The following is a 17639-nucleotide window of genomic DNA, read 5'->3' as shown; positions in this document are numbered from 1 at the left end:
TTTGATTCACTGATAACATGATATTATGTTCAAGGTGCGTGAGCACAGTCAAGGTTGAGCATATATTTGAGTGTATATTGATTGATGGGACAAGTATTGAATTGGTCTCAGAGAGAGCAGGTAGTCTAATTAGACACTGTAGAAGTTGAATTTAGCAAATAAACGTGACTGGAGCTGAACATCTGAATGAGAGCATAAACAGAAATGATCTCAAGTGGAACATAAGCAAAATTCATACTAGTATAGGAAAAATTACTTTTATAGATTTTCCATGTAGTTTTCCATGCTCCCCTTAAATCAGTTGTCATCAGCCTTTGGCTTGTAACACAACCACTATGGCACTTTAACAATATGCTTGCTACATACATCTCCACACCCAGACCTGCTGAATTGAGATATCCAGGCTTTCCAAATACATATACCCACTATCTCTGTCAGAATAAAATTAATTATATTTGTTTGAGTTATAATTTTTAAATGAAATTACTTTTCCAGTATTCCTTTTAAGAAAAGCATTGTTTAATGAGTTATACTTTTCTTAATTAGCTATCCTTCACTCTCTTCCCTCTCTTCTCTTCCCTTTTCTCACTGGTCCCTGAAAGAGGAGGTTGATAGTTGACATTTCCATTTTGTGCTAGGAAACATTGTTCTGTTCTCTGTGAAGTGGTACCATATCCCTACAAGTTTTTCTCCCTCTGATTATATATATATATATATATATATATATATATATATATATATATATCCAATGATGAATTCTAGGCTATCTTTAGCCAGCTTTAACTTTAGCAAGTTCTTTTTGTTTTAGTTGGAATTTATTGCTCTCTATATCCACTTCAGTGTCTGCTTTTTATTATTGGTGCTGTTCTGTGTCTAAGCAGAAGATAATCCTTTATCCTACTACTTATCTTTATTGCTTTTTCCTGAACTCCTCCCTTCTTGAATTTGCAAACTGAAGGAAAACATTAATTTTATGTAAATAATTTTAAAATTCTTTTATGAAAACAATAACAAAAACATAGCATAGAGCATCTAGATTTCATGTATTATTTTTCCTACTTGCTAGATTGTAATTTCCAAGCATGTTCTTATCTCATCAACATAAGGAGGTCTATGCCTGACCTAGGATCTTTCTTTTCTTTTCTTTAGAAACTTGTGGTGGAGAATGTTGATGTGCTAACACAAATGAGGACCAGCTTTGACAAACCCGACCAGATGGCTGCACTCTTTAAAAGATTATCGTGTGGGTAACTCATGATACTTTTTATAAGCATTACGAACACCTTGACACTCAGTATTTAGCTTTTGCTCAAATTTTATAAATATAAATATAAGTAGTAAGTTATGAAAAGTACTCTTCAGTAATTAGGAGAACTGGAAAATTTTTGCAGTCAAAGGATCTTTTAAGTGAATGGCTTACCTGTTTCATAATTTTTTTTTCTTTTCCATACTCTTAGTACCATGTGTCAAATATTTGATATCATTATCAATTAGTTCATGAACCCATTAAATTAAATACAATAAATCTATATTAATTTAGACTAAAGGAGATTTAACTTTTGAGTCTGTAATTTTCTGAAAATCAACTTTATCGAGGTATTGCTTATGTAAGTAAAATGCACACATTTAAGTGAATGGTGTGATGGATTTTGACAAATGTTGTATACATCCACATAACCATTACCACAGTCAAGAGGTAGAGCAGTCCCATCACCTCAGAAAGCTTCTCATGACTCTTTGTAGTCAGTTTCACACCCCTAGACAGTGACTGCTCTGATTTCTATCACTGTAGATTAAATTTGCCTGTTCTAAAACTTCATATAAACAAAATCACAGAGTATATACTCTTTCGTATATATTGTTGAGATTCACCCCTCTGTGTTAAGTGAATCAGTAGTTTGTTCCTTTGTATTGCTAACTAGTATTCATTGCATGAAAACCTGAGCCTACAACTTAAAAAAATGTCTTCTTGATACTGATTCTTTGTGGGAGATATGTGAAATAGCAGTGAATCTTAAGTGTTTATTAAAGTATGTTTAGCCAAGTACCTATTTTAGATGTACTTGAATTAATTTCATTTGATTTTTGTCCTTGAACTCAAAGTTATAATTAAAAATTATTTTAAAGTCATACTTACTGATTCATTCAAAAGCCTTTACAACATTAAAAATTTAGTGAAATTCTAAATTAAATATTCTCTGTATTTGAGAAAACCAGAGTTTATATTCCCAAATAAAAAATAACCCTGAAGTAAATTAAAGATGCATATATTTTATATATACTTCCCCTTTGATGTTTTTCTTTTAAATGTTTTGCAGCTATATCAAATTTTATAAAACTATAAAATGATTTAGAGAATCACTTTATTAGGCTATCTTATCCTGCTTTTAAAAATACAAACTTTGGGACTTCCCTGGTGGCACAGTGGTTAAGAATCCGCCTGCCAATGCAGAGGACACAGGTTTGAGCCCTGGTCCGGGAAGATTCCACATGACATGGAGCAAGTCTGTGTGCCACAAATACTGAGCCTGAACTCTAGAGCCCATGAGCCACAACTACTGAGCCCTTGTGCCACAACTACTGAAGACTGTGCACCGCACCTAGAGAAAGCCCACACGCAGCAACAATGACCCAACGCAGCCAAAAAATAAATGAATAAAAAAATACAAAATTATTTAATAAAAATTACACTGAAAGGGGGAAAAGTCAAGTTTACTGTATGGAACTTTATAAAATGAAATTTAAAAAATGAAAAAGGAAAGATTGACTTGGTAGCATTATAGGGAGGAGGAGTGTGAATAAATACTTAGTAAGGGGACTTCCCTGGTGGCGCTTAGGAATCCACCTGCCAACGCAGGGAACCCAGGTTCGATCTCTGGTCCAGGAAGATCCCACATGCCGCGGATCAACTAAGCCCGTGCACCACAACTACTGAGCCTGTACACCACAACTACTGAAGCCCGCATGCTGCAACTACTGAGCCCGCGTGCTGCAACTGCTGAAGCCTGTGTGCCTAGAGCCCATGCTCTGCAACAAGAGAAGCCACCGCAATGAGAAGCCTGTGCACCGCAACTAGAGAAAGCCCGTGCACGGCAACGAAGACCCAACGCAGCCAAAAATAAATTAAAAAAATTTTTTTTCAAATCTTAGTAGGCTATTATTTTTTAAATCCCTATCTGATCTCTTTTGTTCATTGTTTTTCTTTTTAACATCTTTATTGGAGTATAATTGCTTTACAATGGTGTGTTAGTTTCTGCTTTATAACAAAGTGAATCAGCTATACATATACATATATCCCCATATCCCCTCCCTCTTGCGTCTCCCTCCCACCCTCCCTATCCCACCCCTCTAGGTGGTCACAAAGCACCGAGCTGATCTCCCTGTGCTATGCGGCTGCTTCCCACTAGCTGTCTGTTTTACATTTGGTAGTGTATATATGTCCATGCCACTCTCTCACTTCATCCCATCTTACCCTTCCACCTCCTGGTGTCCTCGAGTTCATTCTCTACGTCTGCGTCTTTATTCCTGTCCTGCCCCTAGGTTCTTCAGAACCATTTTTTTTCCTTTTTTTTTTGGATTCCTTATATATGTGTTAGCATACGGGTATTTGTTTTTCTCTTTCTGACTTACTTCACTCTGTATGACAGACTCTAGGTCCATCCACCTCACTACAAATAACGCAATTTTGTTTCTTTTTATGGCTGAGTAATATTCCATTGTATATATGTACCACATCTTTATCCATTCATCTGTCGATGGACACTTAGGTTGCTTCCATGTCCTGGCTATTGTAAAATAGTTCTGCAATGAACATTGTGGTACATGACTCTTTTTGAATTATGGTTTTCTGAGGGTATATGCCCAGTAGTGGGATTGCTGGGTGTATGGTAGTTCTATTTTTAGTTTTTTAAGGAACCTCCATACTGTTTTCCATAGTGGCTGTATCAATTTACATTCCCACCAGCAGTGCAAGAGGGCTCCCTTTTCTTCACACCCTCTCCAGCATTTATTGTTTGTAGACTTTTTGACGATGGCCATTCTGACTGGTGTGAGGTGATACCTCATTGTAGTTTTGATTTGCATTTCTCTAATGATTAGTGATGTTGAGCATCGTTTCATGTGTTTGTTGGCAATCTTCTGTTCATTGTTATACTATATACTTATGTTTTCTAGTATGTTTTACTTTATTATTTTTTTTATTATTTTTCACATTTCTTTAATTTTTAAATACTCATTTGATCACCCAACTGGCCTTAACCCTACTTAATTTCATGCTAACAAACAACATTTTGACTGTGTCATCTGGTTAGAAGCAACTAATCCACTGCAGTGTTCAATGCATGTTTACTGTTACTTTAACTCTTCTACTCATGGATTTGAAACAAAATCTTTTTTGTGATTTGGAAAAAGAAAAGATCTGCTTGAGACTGACTTATTTAGGGGAATAGAGAAAGCTACGCTTTGAGTTGAACTGTTTTCCAGAATACTCTCTTTTGTCTCTGATCTCTTCTTTACCTTTGTGCTGCCTTTATCCCACATACAGAAATTGATTTACTTTTGTAGTTTGATTTTCATAGTCAACAAACACATTCTTTTAAATACCCTAAAAAAGAGAAAGCAATATAATTTATTAAAAGTAGCTCTGGGGAATTCCCTGGAGGTCCAGTAGTTAGGTACTTTCACTGCCATGGCCCGGATTCAATCCCTGCTTGGGGAACTAAGATCTTGCAAGCCACGTGGTGCGGCCAAAAAAAAAAGAAAAGTAGCTCTGAATTGGGAGACAATCTGAAATTAACTTTTAATTTTTTGGAATTTCTGACTATGTGACTTGAGCAAATTTGTTTTATTTATTAAAACAATAAGTTAAACAAGATTTCTTAATGTGAAGTTTCTCAGAACTTTTAATATATTGTTATTGTGCATATTCAAGAGGAGGTTATAGATACAGTCTTTGCAAAACTTCATTAAATTCTGAGTAACATCCTTTGGGAAGTATATGATTATATCACACTACTTATTTTCTGATTGTTCATCTTATTCTCTGCATTCTTTTTTCTGGGTTTGCTGTCTTGTTTTTTGGACTGGAATGCCATTTTGTTCTCACTCCTCCTTTATGCCCATAAATTGGATGACATATTCTCAGAGAAATATTTTCTTTTACCCTCATTTCTTCTCTCCTTAGCTGGATAGTAACAACTTTCTAGTCTCATTTCTTGAATAACCATTTTATTGAACATCTTCTCGTCTTCTGGGTCTTAAGCACTCTGCTGAGTGCCATAGATAGATAAAAAGATTAATAAGACTTTGCGCCTGTGGAATTTATAACATATTTGTGCCTTACATCATTTTGTTAACACTCTGTTTTAATTCTCATCACATTTTGGCTTATATTTATGCCTTTCCATGTGTATTAATAAAAGATGCTTATGGTAAAGGTTTAAACAAACCACACAGGAGGTAGAAGGTCAAAACAAAATTCTCTCCATTCCTACTTCTCAAAGGTGTAACTACAGTTAACAGTTTTCTATACATCTGTCAAGAAATTTCTTATGTATATACAAATATGTGTGTGTGTGTATATATGTGTATACATATATACCTTCTCTCATATAAATAAGATCATATTTTCTTAGTTTTCTTGACCGTCCATTTAGACTGTTATTAAGGTCTAGATTATTATTTTGTTTATGTTTGCTTTCTTATTATATAGTACAATGACTTGTATATAGGGAGTAATTCAATAAATTTTGGCTTTTTAAACTACGAAGGTATTGATCCTTCTAATTCTAATCTCTCTTGATTTTATTTAACCAAGTTTTGATATTGAATATAATAGCAATAAATTCCAGAACAATGTTCTCTAACCAAAATGTAAGTGATCAAATCCATTCATAGTCTTCAGAAACCTGGTCTTACTGCTTATGATCTCAATAGTCATTTTTTGTTTCTGGACTCTCTAGACCTCAACAACTTAATTTAGCATCTCCAAGTTCCAGGGCCAGTTGATTTTTTTTTTTTTTTTGGCTGCATCGGGTCTTAGTTGCGGCACACGGGATCTTCGTTGAGTCATGTGGCATCTTTTGTTGCAGTGCGCTGGCTCCTCATTGTGTTGCGTGGGCTTCTCTCTAGTTGTGGCATGCAGGTTTTTTCTCTCTAGTTGTGGCACGTGGTCTGCAGAGCACGTGGGCTGTGTAGTTTGTGGCGTGCGGGCTCTTTCATTGAGGTGTGTGAGCTCAGTAGTTGTGGTGCACGGGCTTAGTTGCCCGGAGGCGTGTGGGATCTTAGTTCCCCGACCAAGGATTGAGCCCTCATCCCCTGCATTGGAAGGTGGATTCTCTACCACTGGACCACCAGGGAAGTCCCGCCAGTTGATTTTTGAGGATCCACTCTGATCAGCTTCTTCTTTTTCCCCTAGTCTCTCTCTCCTTCCTCCTATCACTACCATTAATGTGATAGGATTATACAGGTGGCTACTTGCGTGATTGTTTCAGGATTCTGATGAACCATCTAAACCATTTTAAAGAACAGAGTGTACTCCACTGGAAGTAAACTATAATTTCCTAATTTTAATATCAGTTTTCAGTACCCTTGCCTCTTTAATCATTGGTTGTAATCAAATTGTTTTTAATTGTGCCTTTTATCATGGGGATTTTATGACTAAGAGTTTTCTCCATGGTTAAGAAAGAATCCAATTCACTCTCTTCTTTTCTCCCCTTCCTTCAAATTTAGCTGTTGACAGTGTCTTGAAGAGGATGACAATAATTGGTGTAATTTTATCCTTCCGATCATTGGCACAAGAAGCACTTAGAGATGTAAGAAACCATTATGAGTACATATCCTATAGCCAAATAATCCTTTTTAATTTCCCAGAAATTTAAAAGTAACTTAAAAAATTTATAGTTGGCAGTAATATAATTAAAATTCCAGTTTTCATAGTTTATATGAAATAAAGCATATAAAAATTATAGTTACTTAAACTCATTTTTTGTTTTGGTATTGAAATTTAGGGGATATAACTTGCCTGAATATTGTGCTACTTTTTCAACCTTTTTCTTCATTAGAGCATTTTCCATTTTGACTATACTTGGTTTGGCATCAAATACATTCTGCTTATGTGTATTGTAGTACTTTAGAAAGTCACTTGAAAATAGACAAAGTAAAATAATTTTATGCAAACTAGAAGTAATTGAATGATAATATCTCATAAGTTTAGAGGTTGCTTTTTAAAAATAATTCTGCATTCTTAATTTGTTTTCCTGCCTAGGTCTTGTCCTACCACATTCCTTTTCTTGTCAGTTCAATTGAAGATTTCAAGGATCACATTCCAAGGGAAACTGATATGAAGGTAATAAAACTTCTATTTGGATTTTACATTTTCTAAAAATGACATATTTAACTTACATATGAAGTAAAATTTAATAAATCCTAAGCTACTATAAAGTTTATATTTTAGAGTGATGGGTTAGCATGCTTGCCTTTGAAAATGCATCTTAGAGAGCTCAGCACCAAAATACTATATAGGCATTTTGAAAGTCAGTCTTCCTTGATCACCTATAGCAATGTACAATGGGTTAATATCAATCACCTTTTCCTTAAACTGATAGCTGTTTATACATGGTCATAAGCAGAATGAAAAAGATAAGCCAGTGAAATGAGAGTTGTTTTGTTTTAAATAAAGCTAATTTCAGTTTTTAAAAATTGATGTTAAAAAGTCTTATAAAAGGATGTTAATTATAGGCTATAATTTTTTAAATTAGTATCCTGTTTTAAACAAATAAATATAAGAAGGTTGGTAGCCTTACCAGAGTCCACAGGTTTTGTTTGTTTTGTAAATTTATTGATCATGAAATACAGCCACTGATTTAATCCCAGCAAAGATTTACCAGTGGTTACACATCTAGTAAGTGACCTATCATATCTATATTTTCTAAACTTTCATGTTTCTTGGAAAGATTATTTTCTGTTTTGCATATTTTGAAAAGCTCTGACTTGAAAAAGTTATTTCTAAACTTTTTGTATGGTGTTCAAGTCTCAAATTTATTTTTGAGGCTTATCTTCCATTACTTGTTCCATCCTTCTCTCGCTCTCTTCACTTTCTTACTCTATCCCTCTCTTCCATTGGGTCCTGTAAGATGACCAAATCTTGTTGTGTGCATTCTCACATTTTCTACTTTGTTCTCTAATTTATTCTTCCTGAAAATCCTGGCTTCTTCTATTTTTGCCTTTTGAAATCCTGCTCATCTGTTAATGCCTGATTCAATTGCCATCTTCTAAGAAATATTGCTGGATCCCCAAGTGATCATTTCATCTCTTCTTTCTTCTTTTTTTTTAGTATTATCAGAGAACTTTTTGTTTGTTCATTGTAGAATTAAATATATTCTGCCTTGTATTATAGTTGTGTTTTTACACTTAAATTTATACTAGATTGTAAACTTTTGTTGTTGTAATATCAAGGCTAACCAATTATGTAGGTAGTTTTTTGTTGTTTTTTGTTTTTTTTTTAAGTTTTGGCTGTGTTGGGTCTTCGTTGCTGTGTGCGGGCTTTCTCTGATTGCGGTGAGCAGGGGCTACTCTTCGTCGCGGTGCATGAGCTTCTCACTGCAGTGGCTTCTCTTGTTGCAGAGCACGGGCTCTAGGCGCACGGGCTTCAGTAGTTGTGGCGCACCGGCTTAGTTGCTCTGTGGCATGTGGGATCTTCCCAGACCAGGGATCAAACCTGTGTCCCCTGCATTGGCAGGTGGATTCTTAACCACTGTGCCACCAGGGAAGTCCCATGTAGGTAGTTTTTAACTGAGTTATTGAGCAGAGTATCCGTGAAATCCATATATGATACCAAAAAAAATTAGTCATTTGAAATTGCTTTATCAGGTTTTAAATTAGTACTCCTTTAAAAATCTATTATAATAAGTAATTTACTGTATTTATAGATATAATATGATTAGGCATTGAGCCACTATAATTTTTAATTAAACAAGTATGGACATAAAATGTAAGGCCAGTAATTTTGATTCACTTTTGTTCTTTTTTTCGTATCTGTTGGTTTGATCTTGATCTTACACTTATGCTTCCAAGAAAAATAATAGCTTTAGAATGATTCTGTTGGAATTCCCACAGAAAGTATACAACTTTTGTTTGGCTTAGTAGTGTCAAGTTATAATCAGCAGTGCACACACACAAAATACTAAATCAGCTTGTTCAGTGAAGTTAGTTGTGCTGTAGTTCCTTCTACAGCCAATTTTCTGAAATTCTCCAGTGTTCTTGTAGGCAGACTCTAATTTAAACACTATACCTTTTCTTACTAAAGTGAGATTTCTCAGAAATTTGTTAGACTATTTCTTACTCTATAATTCTTATATTTTTTAGGTTGCAATGAATGTATATGAATTGTCATCAGCTGCTGGATTACCTTGTGAGATTGATCCTGCCTTGGTGGTAGCTCTTTCCTCACAAAAATCAGGTAAAATGCATTAGTAATTATGTAGTAGTCATAGTAAATAACCAGGACAACACAGATATAGGTGTGATACTTATCTATTTGTTCAACTTCCTGCTTTATATCAAGGTTTTTCTTTGTTTGTTGTACATACAGATTAGATATTTAAGTCATAAGACTGTATGAGGTTATTAAGCCCATTTAGTGTGCAGAAATGAAGAGGATCAGAGTCTGAGTCCTGGTACACTCTCAAGTTTAAGAGTTCAGGGAGAAGAGGAAGAACTACTAAAAGAGAAATTTGAGAAGGAAGGATCTGTGAAGGAGAAGAAAAACCAGGAAAGAATCGCTTCAAGGAGAGTGGAAAGGGAATGATCAGCTATGTAGAATTAATACGTGTGACAAGAGCAGTGTCAGTGGAGTCTTAGAGGCAAAAGGCTCATTAAAGAGGGCTTAGGAGAAAACAAATTAGAGATAATGAGTATAAAACAACTCTCTCACAGAGTTTTACTGTAAAAAGGGGAGCGAAGAAATAAAATTGTAGTAGCGGGAGGCAAGAGTAAAATCAAGAGAAGGATATTTTTCAGATGGGGAAATAATAGCATTTGTATGCTGATGGAGATGGTCTAATAGATAGAAGCATTGTTATCTAGAAAAGGGTGTCCTGGGAATTCCCTGGCAGTCTAGTGGTTAGGACTCAGCTGTTTCACTGCCAGGGCCAGCGTTCAATCCCTGCTTGGGAAACTAAGATCCCGCAAGCTGCTATGCAGCCAAACAAACAAATAAATAAAATGTATAGAAAAATAGAAAAGGGTATCCTATATTAATTGGACTAGAGCTACTTACCATAAAGAGTCTGTGCATTATTATGTAATATTAAACATTCAAAATATTTTAAAATCAGCCCTTTGAAATGTGGTACACAGAATTCTCTAGATATTTCTAGATTTTTCTACAAAGTAAAAACATTTCATCTGCTTCTGGTACTAAAATACCTTCCCCTACTTCCTTGGATGTAACATGGTGTTTGACTGAGTTCATCAGTTCTTTTTTGATTTGACATTACTTTTGTTTCATCATTCATGCAGTATGTTAATTATAGTCACATGGATAATTACTATAATTACTTGATTTGCCACAGCTATATTTTTCATAATCAGCCAGATTTTTTTTTCCTGAAATATAGTTGATTTATAATGTTGTGCCAATCTCTGCTGTACAGCAAAGTGACTCAGTTATATACATACAGACATTCTTTTTTTTATATTCTTTTCCATTATGGTTTATCACAGGACATTGAATATAGTTCCCTGTGTTATACAGTAGGACCTTGTTGTTCATCCATCCTGTATATAATAGTTTACATCTGCTAATCCCACACTCCCAGTCCTTCCATTCCCCACCCACCTCCCCCTTGGCAACCGGAAGTCTGTTTTCTATGTCTGTGAGTCTATTTCTGTTTTGTGGATAGGTTGATTTGTGCCATATTTTAGATTCCACATATAAGTGATATCATAAGGTATTTGTCTTTCTCTTCCTGACTGACTTCACTTAGTATAATAATCTCTAGTTACATCCGTGTTGTTGCAAGTGGCATTATTTCGTTCTTTTTTAAGGCTGAGTAGTATTCCATTGTATATATGTACCACATCTTCTTTATCCATTATCTGTTGATGGACATTTAGGTTGTTTCCATGTTTTAGCTATTGTGAATAGTCATGACCACCAGATTTTTAAAATATATTCTGGCTCTTTTCTTATGTTCAATTCTTAGTTATATGTGTTGATAAATAGTAAGGTGACTAGACGTTCCCAGGTACCAGATAAGTGAAGTACATAGATAACCCACAATTTTAGTATATGGATACAATAAATATTTTAGATAAATTATTTTACAATAAATATTTAAAACCTTAGGACAATACTAGTTATACTCATTTATGACTGGTTTCTCCTGTCTTCTAAAATGGAGAGGTTGGAAATCCAGTCTTTCCACATTTATCTCTTTTTAATAGTACATTTCACTTATATCTATTTTAGAAAAAAAACTTAAGAGTTTTTTGGATGATTTTGCAGAGTAAGTTATGACATAATTTTCTATACTGAAACATAGAATTTTCCTATAAAGTAATTTATTATTAGTTTTCAATTAGGAAATTTTAGGATTCCAGTTATTCTAAACGTATTTTTAGTCCTGTAACTAAAACTGTATTTAGTTACAGGACTAATATTTTTAAACCTTACAGTTTAAAAAAAATTGTTTTGCTTCATTGTTTTATTAGAGGTCCTTGAAATATGCCTGAAGACTTGATAATAGCCAATAGTAATGTGTTTTATTTCTATTCATTCTGTATTTCTTGTAACAAAATTGTAATCAGTTCTATAGAGACTCAGTAAAATACACAGAAATTAAAATGTGCTTTTTCTGGTTTAGATGATCAACTCTTAACTAATCTTGACAGAAATACCTTCACTTTATTTTTAATTTTTATCCCTTAGAAAACATAAGTCCAGAAGAAGAATATAAAATTGCCTGCCTCCTCATGGTCTTTGTGGCAGTTTCTTTGCCAACACTGGCCAGTAATGTGATGTCTCAGTATAGCCCTGCTATAGAAGGTAATAGTGGTTTAAAATTGTTTTCGCACTGGAAAAGTTACGAGTTTTGACATAGTAGGTACTTTTCAAGTAATTGATTTTTTTAATAATAAAAAGTGGGTTAAGTTCTGCCGCTTACTAGTTGTATAACCTTGAATAGTCAGTTTTTCTTTTTCTAAGCCCCAGTTTCGTATACACATATGGAATGTGTATATGTGAGCCTGTGGGTGCCTGAATGTGTGTGTGGAAGGGGATAGTGAAGGGAGTATCCAACTCTTAGGATTATTTTAAGGATTGAATGAGGAAATGTTTGTAAAGCAGCTAAGCACTTATTTTTTAAGTTTCCAAGACAATATAAAACTGATACATGGTTTCTTTTAGGGGTTTTTGCAAATGTGCCTGTTTAATACAGATATAATTATTTGTTGTTCTCTTCTACACTGTTTTTAAAAGCACTAGTTCTCATGAAAGTGAAGGGAGAGCAAGCAAGGCAGGTTATGCTTCAGCTCTGTTTTTAATCATGCCACTATTTATGTAGATTATGAAGTCATTAAAGATTTGATATTTTGGGATCACACAGAAACTACAAACCCTATTTGCGCTTTCTCAGGGCACTGCAACAACATACACTGCTTGGCCAAAGCCATCAACCAGATCGCCGCAGCTTTGTTTACAATTCACAAGGGAAGCATTGAAGATCGGCTTAAAGAATTTCTGGCGGTGTGTATAATCAAACAAAACTCATGACAATTTTTAGAGAAAATAAAAAATCGTAACTATGAAGTGTAACAAAGTAAATTCTCTTAATTAATTAATTTATTTATTTTTGGAATAAGGAATAGGTAAAGATAGGGCATTAAAGTCAAGGAGCAGTTAGTTTAGCATTTTTTCCTTTGACTTAGAAGTCTCTCATTTCTAGAGCTCTGCAATGTGACTTTTTTTTCTAAGCTGATGGTTGGACTGCCCTAGAATTTTGCCTAGAGTTTGAAAGAGGAAAAAACAAAACAAAGGAAAATTGAGGCAAAGGATGAATGTATCCCTCTAAAAGGATGTATTTTACTTATTTCCATTTATTTGGAGAAAGACTGTTAATGGAAACAAACTCAAAAGTAAGAATACTATTCACTGCCAAAAGAGGGTAGTAGTGCTAACTCTAGTAGCCTCATGAAGTATAGCTTTTAGTTTCTATGGTAGTGTAGCTCTTTCTTCCCTTTATCAACTTACCTTTTTCATATTTTAATTAAAAGAAAGATGCACTGTGATATAAAGAACACTAGAATATTTGCTTCTTTTTAAGTTATAAATCCTGTTAGCTTTCAAAAATTTTTTTTTTTATTTTTAAAGTAAACGTACTAGCAAACTAACTTGAGGACAAAATAACATTTCAAAGAAAACAGTATTAAGAGTTAAAATTTTTCTTTTCATTTTCTTTATTTCCTTTATTTAAGACTTAATGTCTTAATCTCATTGTGGTCCTATTAATTCAAACTCAATGTGAAATTTTCTTCTTATTTGGGAATTAAAAACTATAGTTAATACAGTTACTGGGAAGAGAAAAAGCAATTTAAATCGTTTTTTAAAAAAAGACCTGTTCTGAAAAAAATCAGTTTTAAGGACCAATAAGAATATTTGATTATATTTATTATCTTTGTATCTGTTTATACCTTAATAGCTCTTAAATTGTTGCTTGAATGTAAAGAACCTAAGCTCACCTTATGATGGAAATGTGTTGCAAGTTGAAGCATACTGAAAATAAGTGGTGAACATTTTATTTTAAAAAACTTATTTATTTAAAATGTATGTATACTTTTAAGCTTGCATCCTCCAGTCTACTGAAAATTGGCCAGGAGACAGATAAAACAACAACAAGAAATAGAGAATCTGTTTATTTACTGCTAGATATGGTAAGTCTTATTTTAATTTTTGCTAACAACAAAAAAGTTCCAGTCATTCCTGATAGTCTTTTCTTGATATTTCAGTCATTAAATTATAATAAGAGCTGATATATTTTTTTTTTAAACATCTTTATTGGGGTATAATTGCTTTACAATGGTATGTTAGTTTCTGCTTTATAACAATGATGTATTTTTTTGACCATTTATATTCACTCCACCCAAGCCACACACTTTCTAATAATTGCTAAATAGAATGATATCACTTGTATTTTACCATATGGTAATCACATCAGTAAACAACAGAATAAAAGATCACCATTACCTATAGAGTATTCTTTTATGAATAGTTTTTCAACCTATTGGGAAACACTCAGGCTTTATATTTTCCTAGTGTATCAGTTTGAACTCTTTTCCGAATTTTCTGTTTTTTTACTTCATCCCACCCATCTAATAACATTTCCTGTAATTTTCTGTGCCTCTTTAGTGCCTTCTCTTTACTGCCATGAAACCACCTGTGCTTGTTTCTACCATGTGATTCTTTCCTCACTTAGAATAATTTCCTTTATCTGCAGAGGTCTGTGTCTATCCTAATAATGATTCAGCGTACCTCGTAGCTCGAATCTTTTTTCAGATAGATTTTCTTGATTACTTTGGCCTATGTTAATTTTTCTTCTCTTTTGAACTCTCTGGAGCTTAACAGCTTTCCACTTAATCGTAGATGGTCTCATGTTTGATTTGGCTTTTTAGCTTAGTGTTGGGTTCCAGTTAGACTTGATGATATGGACCACATTTTAAATGTGATATATTGTTGAGGGCAATGCAAGTGCTCAGTATTTCCTGTTGATTAATTGATTTAATTGAAAAGTAGTGATTTAAAATGTTTTGATAGCATACACTGTGGCACATTCGCATTTCAGATTTTAAAGTGAAAGGAAAATTTATGTCTATTCCCAATAACGGCAATATAAAATTATGCTTTACTAGTTGTCAGTAAATGTTCCCATTATAAGTAAGTTGAATTGATGCATTTTTGGAATTTTTCAGATTGTGCAGGAATCCCCATTCTTGACAATGGATCTTTTGGAATCTTGTTTTCCTTATGTCTTGCTGAGAAATGCATACCATGCTGTCTACAAGCAAAGTGTTACATCTTCTGCATAAAATATCTACTTATTGAAGACAAGCACGCATTTTTGTTGCCTCGGTTTTACCTGTAAACTGTGGAACTATTTTACCTTAAGGCCTGAAAAACAGTTTTGTGGATTATTATAAATTTCTTTCATACAGTTGTGTTTTCTGATCATTGGTTTCTTAATATCGTTGTACTTCAGTATACTTGGTTGATTTAGGTTGCACATTCACTGAATTCACTGAAATTATTTCAATTTAGAGTATCATTTGTTTGAAAAACATGCATTCTCTATGTTTTTGATATTTGATAATGGAAAAAAAAAAACCTTTGCTTGTTTATTTCTGAAAAAGAATTGTATTTAGTGATTATTTTAGATAGTGATATAGCATTCATCTGTGTGTAAATTATTTCATATAGGGAAGAGTTCTGACCTGTACCTATTATGGTTCTTATTGAAAACAAAACTGGATGTGCATTTCTGTGATGTTATGAATACATTTCTACTTTATTTTGAAACATTTGCCAAACTAATTACTATAACACTGTATAACATTAAAAATGTTAAAGGACTGCTTAGCATTAGAAGCAGACTGTGTCCCAAAATTCTAAAACAGCAGCAAATGTTGTTGCTTGTATAAAGCCTAATGATAATTTTTAGACTAATTTCCATGGTGCCCTGTTGGCATTAGCACTACCATTGAACCCTGCTGTATAATAAACAATCTTAGACATTTATCAACTGTTGATACAAATGTTAGTCCCTAACCACTTTTTATATGTTTTAAATTTTTGAAATTCAAGTGTACCTGCCATAACATAAAATAAACACTAGACTGTATCACATTTTGAATGATTTCTTTAATTTGGGATCCTCAGAAATTTACTCAGTAATATGAAAGTTTTCATTTAAACTTAGTTTAAAATAAACTTTAATTTATTCTAGGAATGTCTAAGTAGCATGATGATACCAGGTCACCTATTATAAGATTTGTTTAAATGTTTTGAAAAACATTCCTCTAGAAAAAATGTTAAAATTAGAAAATAAAATTCCATAGCTTTTTTTTTTGTGGGGGGTGCGGGTGCGCTCCCCAGATCTTAGTTCTCTGACCAGGGATCAAACCCGCGCCCCCTGCAGTGGAAGTGTGGAGTCCCAACCACTGGACCGCCAGGGAAGTCCTTCCATAACATTTTTTAAAAATTAAGAGCTAAAAGGAAACTTGTGTGCCATCAACTTGCTAATTTTATGTGTGAGCAAGTGGACAGATATATTTGAAAGATCGGGGGAAAAAATGGAATGATCATAGAATTAGTGAAAATGTTGAGAACTACTGCATCAGTCAGTAATGAATGGGAAAGACATAAAGGGCCTATTGCTTGGCAGTTGTCATGGAGGGCAGAGTAGCTCATTTAGTTTGAAAACTAACCAGATGTTTTGCTCTTTGATTGGCATTGTAAAGACTGTTTCTCAACAGCTGTGTATCTGGACATCGTATAGAGCTTCTGTTGTTCACAGCTTCTTATGTATACGCCCTGGTAACTCGTGTTAAGATAAAAGAAAACTCCTGTGAACTTAGTTACAATTTTCTGTTGTTCAGATACTGGGATGAAATTGAAGTGCCACAAGATTATCATATTTCTATTTTGTGTATGATTTCTCCAGTCTGTATTTAAAGCAGGGAATAGTTGTCACTATCTGTTGAAAATTTCCAGTGGTTCCATGAGGATTTTCTAAAAGGGAAGGAATTTTTAAATGGAATGTTTTAAACTTGAAATAGCCTAAATACACAGGTAACAGTTGAAACTAAGATTAAGTGCTGTTTGCTTTGAAATATTAGGATCCTAGAGTGGTAATAACTTGTCGGTAATGATATCCTCGGAGGTATAGTAGGCATTTGAGTATGTACACTTTGATTGGGGTGATATGTTGAAGGGTATAAGGATGTACATAAGACATAATTTACCCCTCTTCAGGCCAAGAAAAAAATCGTTCTTTTATAGTCGTGTGAAGTTTACCTTGCCCCAGTTTTTTCTCATATATTCAAACTGACTGACTGACTGGTGTCCTGTGTGATTGCTTTTTGCAGAGCCTTTCTACCTCCAAAAAATAAATTTAACATTTTAAAAAATAAAGTTAAAAGTAAATTGACTACTATTTTTAACATCTTGTTTTTCTTAACTTATTTTCTTCTGAATTTATACTACAACATGCTGTTTTTATTGTTTTCTTAACAGTGATGTCATCATACCATGTATGCTTGCCTGTAATCTACTTATTTCACTCAAGTAGAAAAGGGTCTTTGATATTTATATTCTTTTTAAAGCCTTCATATATACCATAACTAGTTTTAACAGATTCATCTGGATGAACATTTAGACAGATTTCTTCTTTTTCATTACAGGCATACCTTGGAGATATTGTGGATTCAGTTCCAGACCACTACAATAAAGTGCATACCACAATAAAGCAAGTCACACGAATTTTTTGGTTTCCTGGTGCATATAAAAGTTATGTTTACACTGTACTGTAGTACGTTAACTGTGAAATAGTCTTATGTCTTAAAAAATGTACATACCTAAATTTAAAATG

General features: G+C 33.7%; 1 protein-coding gene across 3 annotated transcripts in view; it reads left to right on the top strand.

The window, feature by feature from the left end:
• NCKAP1 (NCK associated protein 1) overlaps window positions 1-15890 on the top strand; it is a 95284-nt gene extending 79394 nt beyond the window's left edge. For all 3 annotated transcript variants that reach the window (XM_082466675.1, XM_082466673.1, XM_082466674.1), the window contains 8 exons: window positions 1150-1243; window positions 6730-6812; window positions 7265-7345; window positions 9364-9457; window positions 11930-12046; window positions 12636-12745; window positions 13840-13929; window positions 14965-15890. In XM_082466675.1, coding sequence (XP_082322801.1) covers window positions 1150-1243; window positions 6730-6812; window positions 7265-7345; window positions 9364-9457; window positions 11930-12046; window positions 12636-12745; window positions 13840-13929; window positions 14965-15081 — 786 coding nt within the window. In that variant the 3' untranslated portion in view covers window positions 15082-15890. The remainder of the gene's footprint in view (window positions 1-1149; window positions 1244-6729; window positions 6813-7264; window positions 7346-9363; window positions 9458-11929; window positions 12047-12635; window positions 12746-13839; window positions 13930-14964) is intronic.
• Window positions 15891-17639: the final 1749 nt, after the last annotated feature.

The sequence above is a fragment of the Balaenoptera physalus genome (assembly GCF_965194825.1).
Source record: "Balaenoptera physalus genome assembly, chromosome: 6".
NCBI classification, from domain to species: Eukaryota; Metazoa; Chordata; class Mammalia; order Artiodactyla; family Balaenopteridae; genus Balaenoptera; species Balaenoptera physalus.
This window is presented reverse-complemented; position numbering and strand designations above follow the sequence as displayed.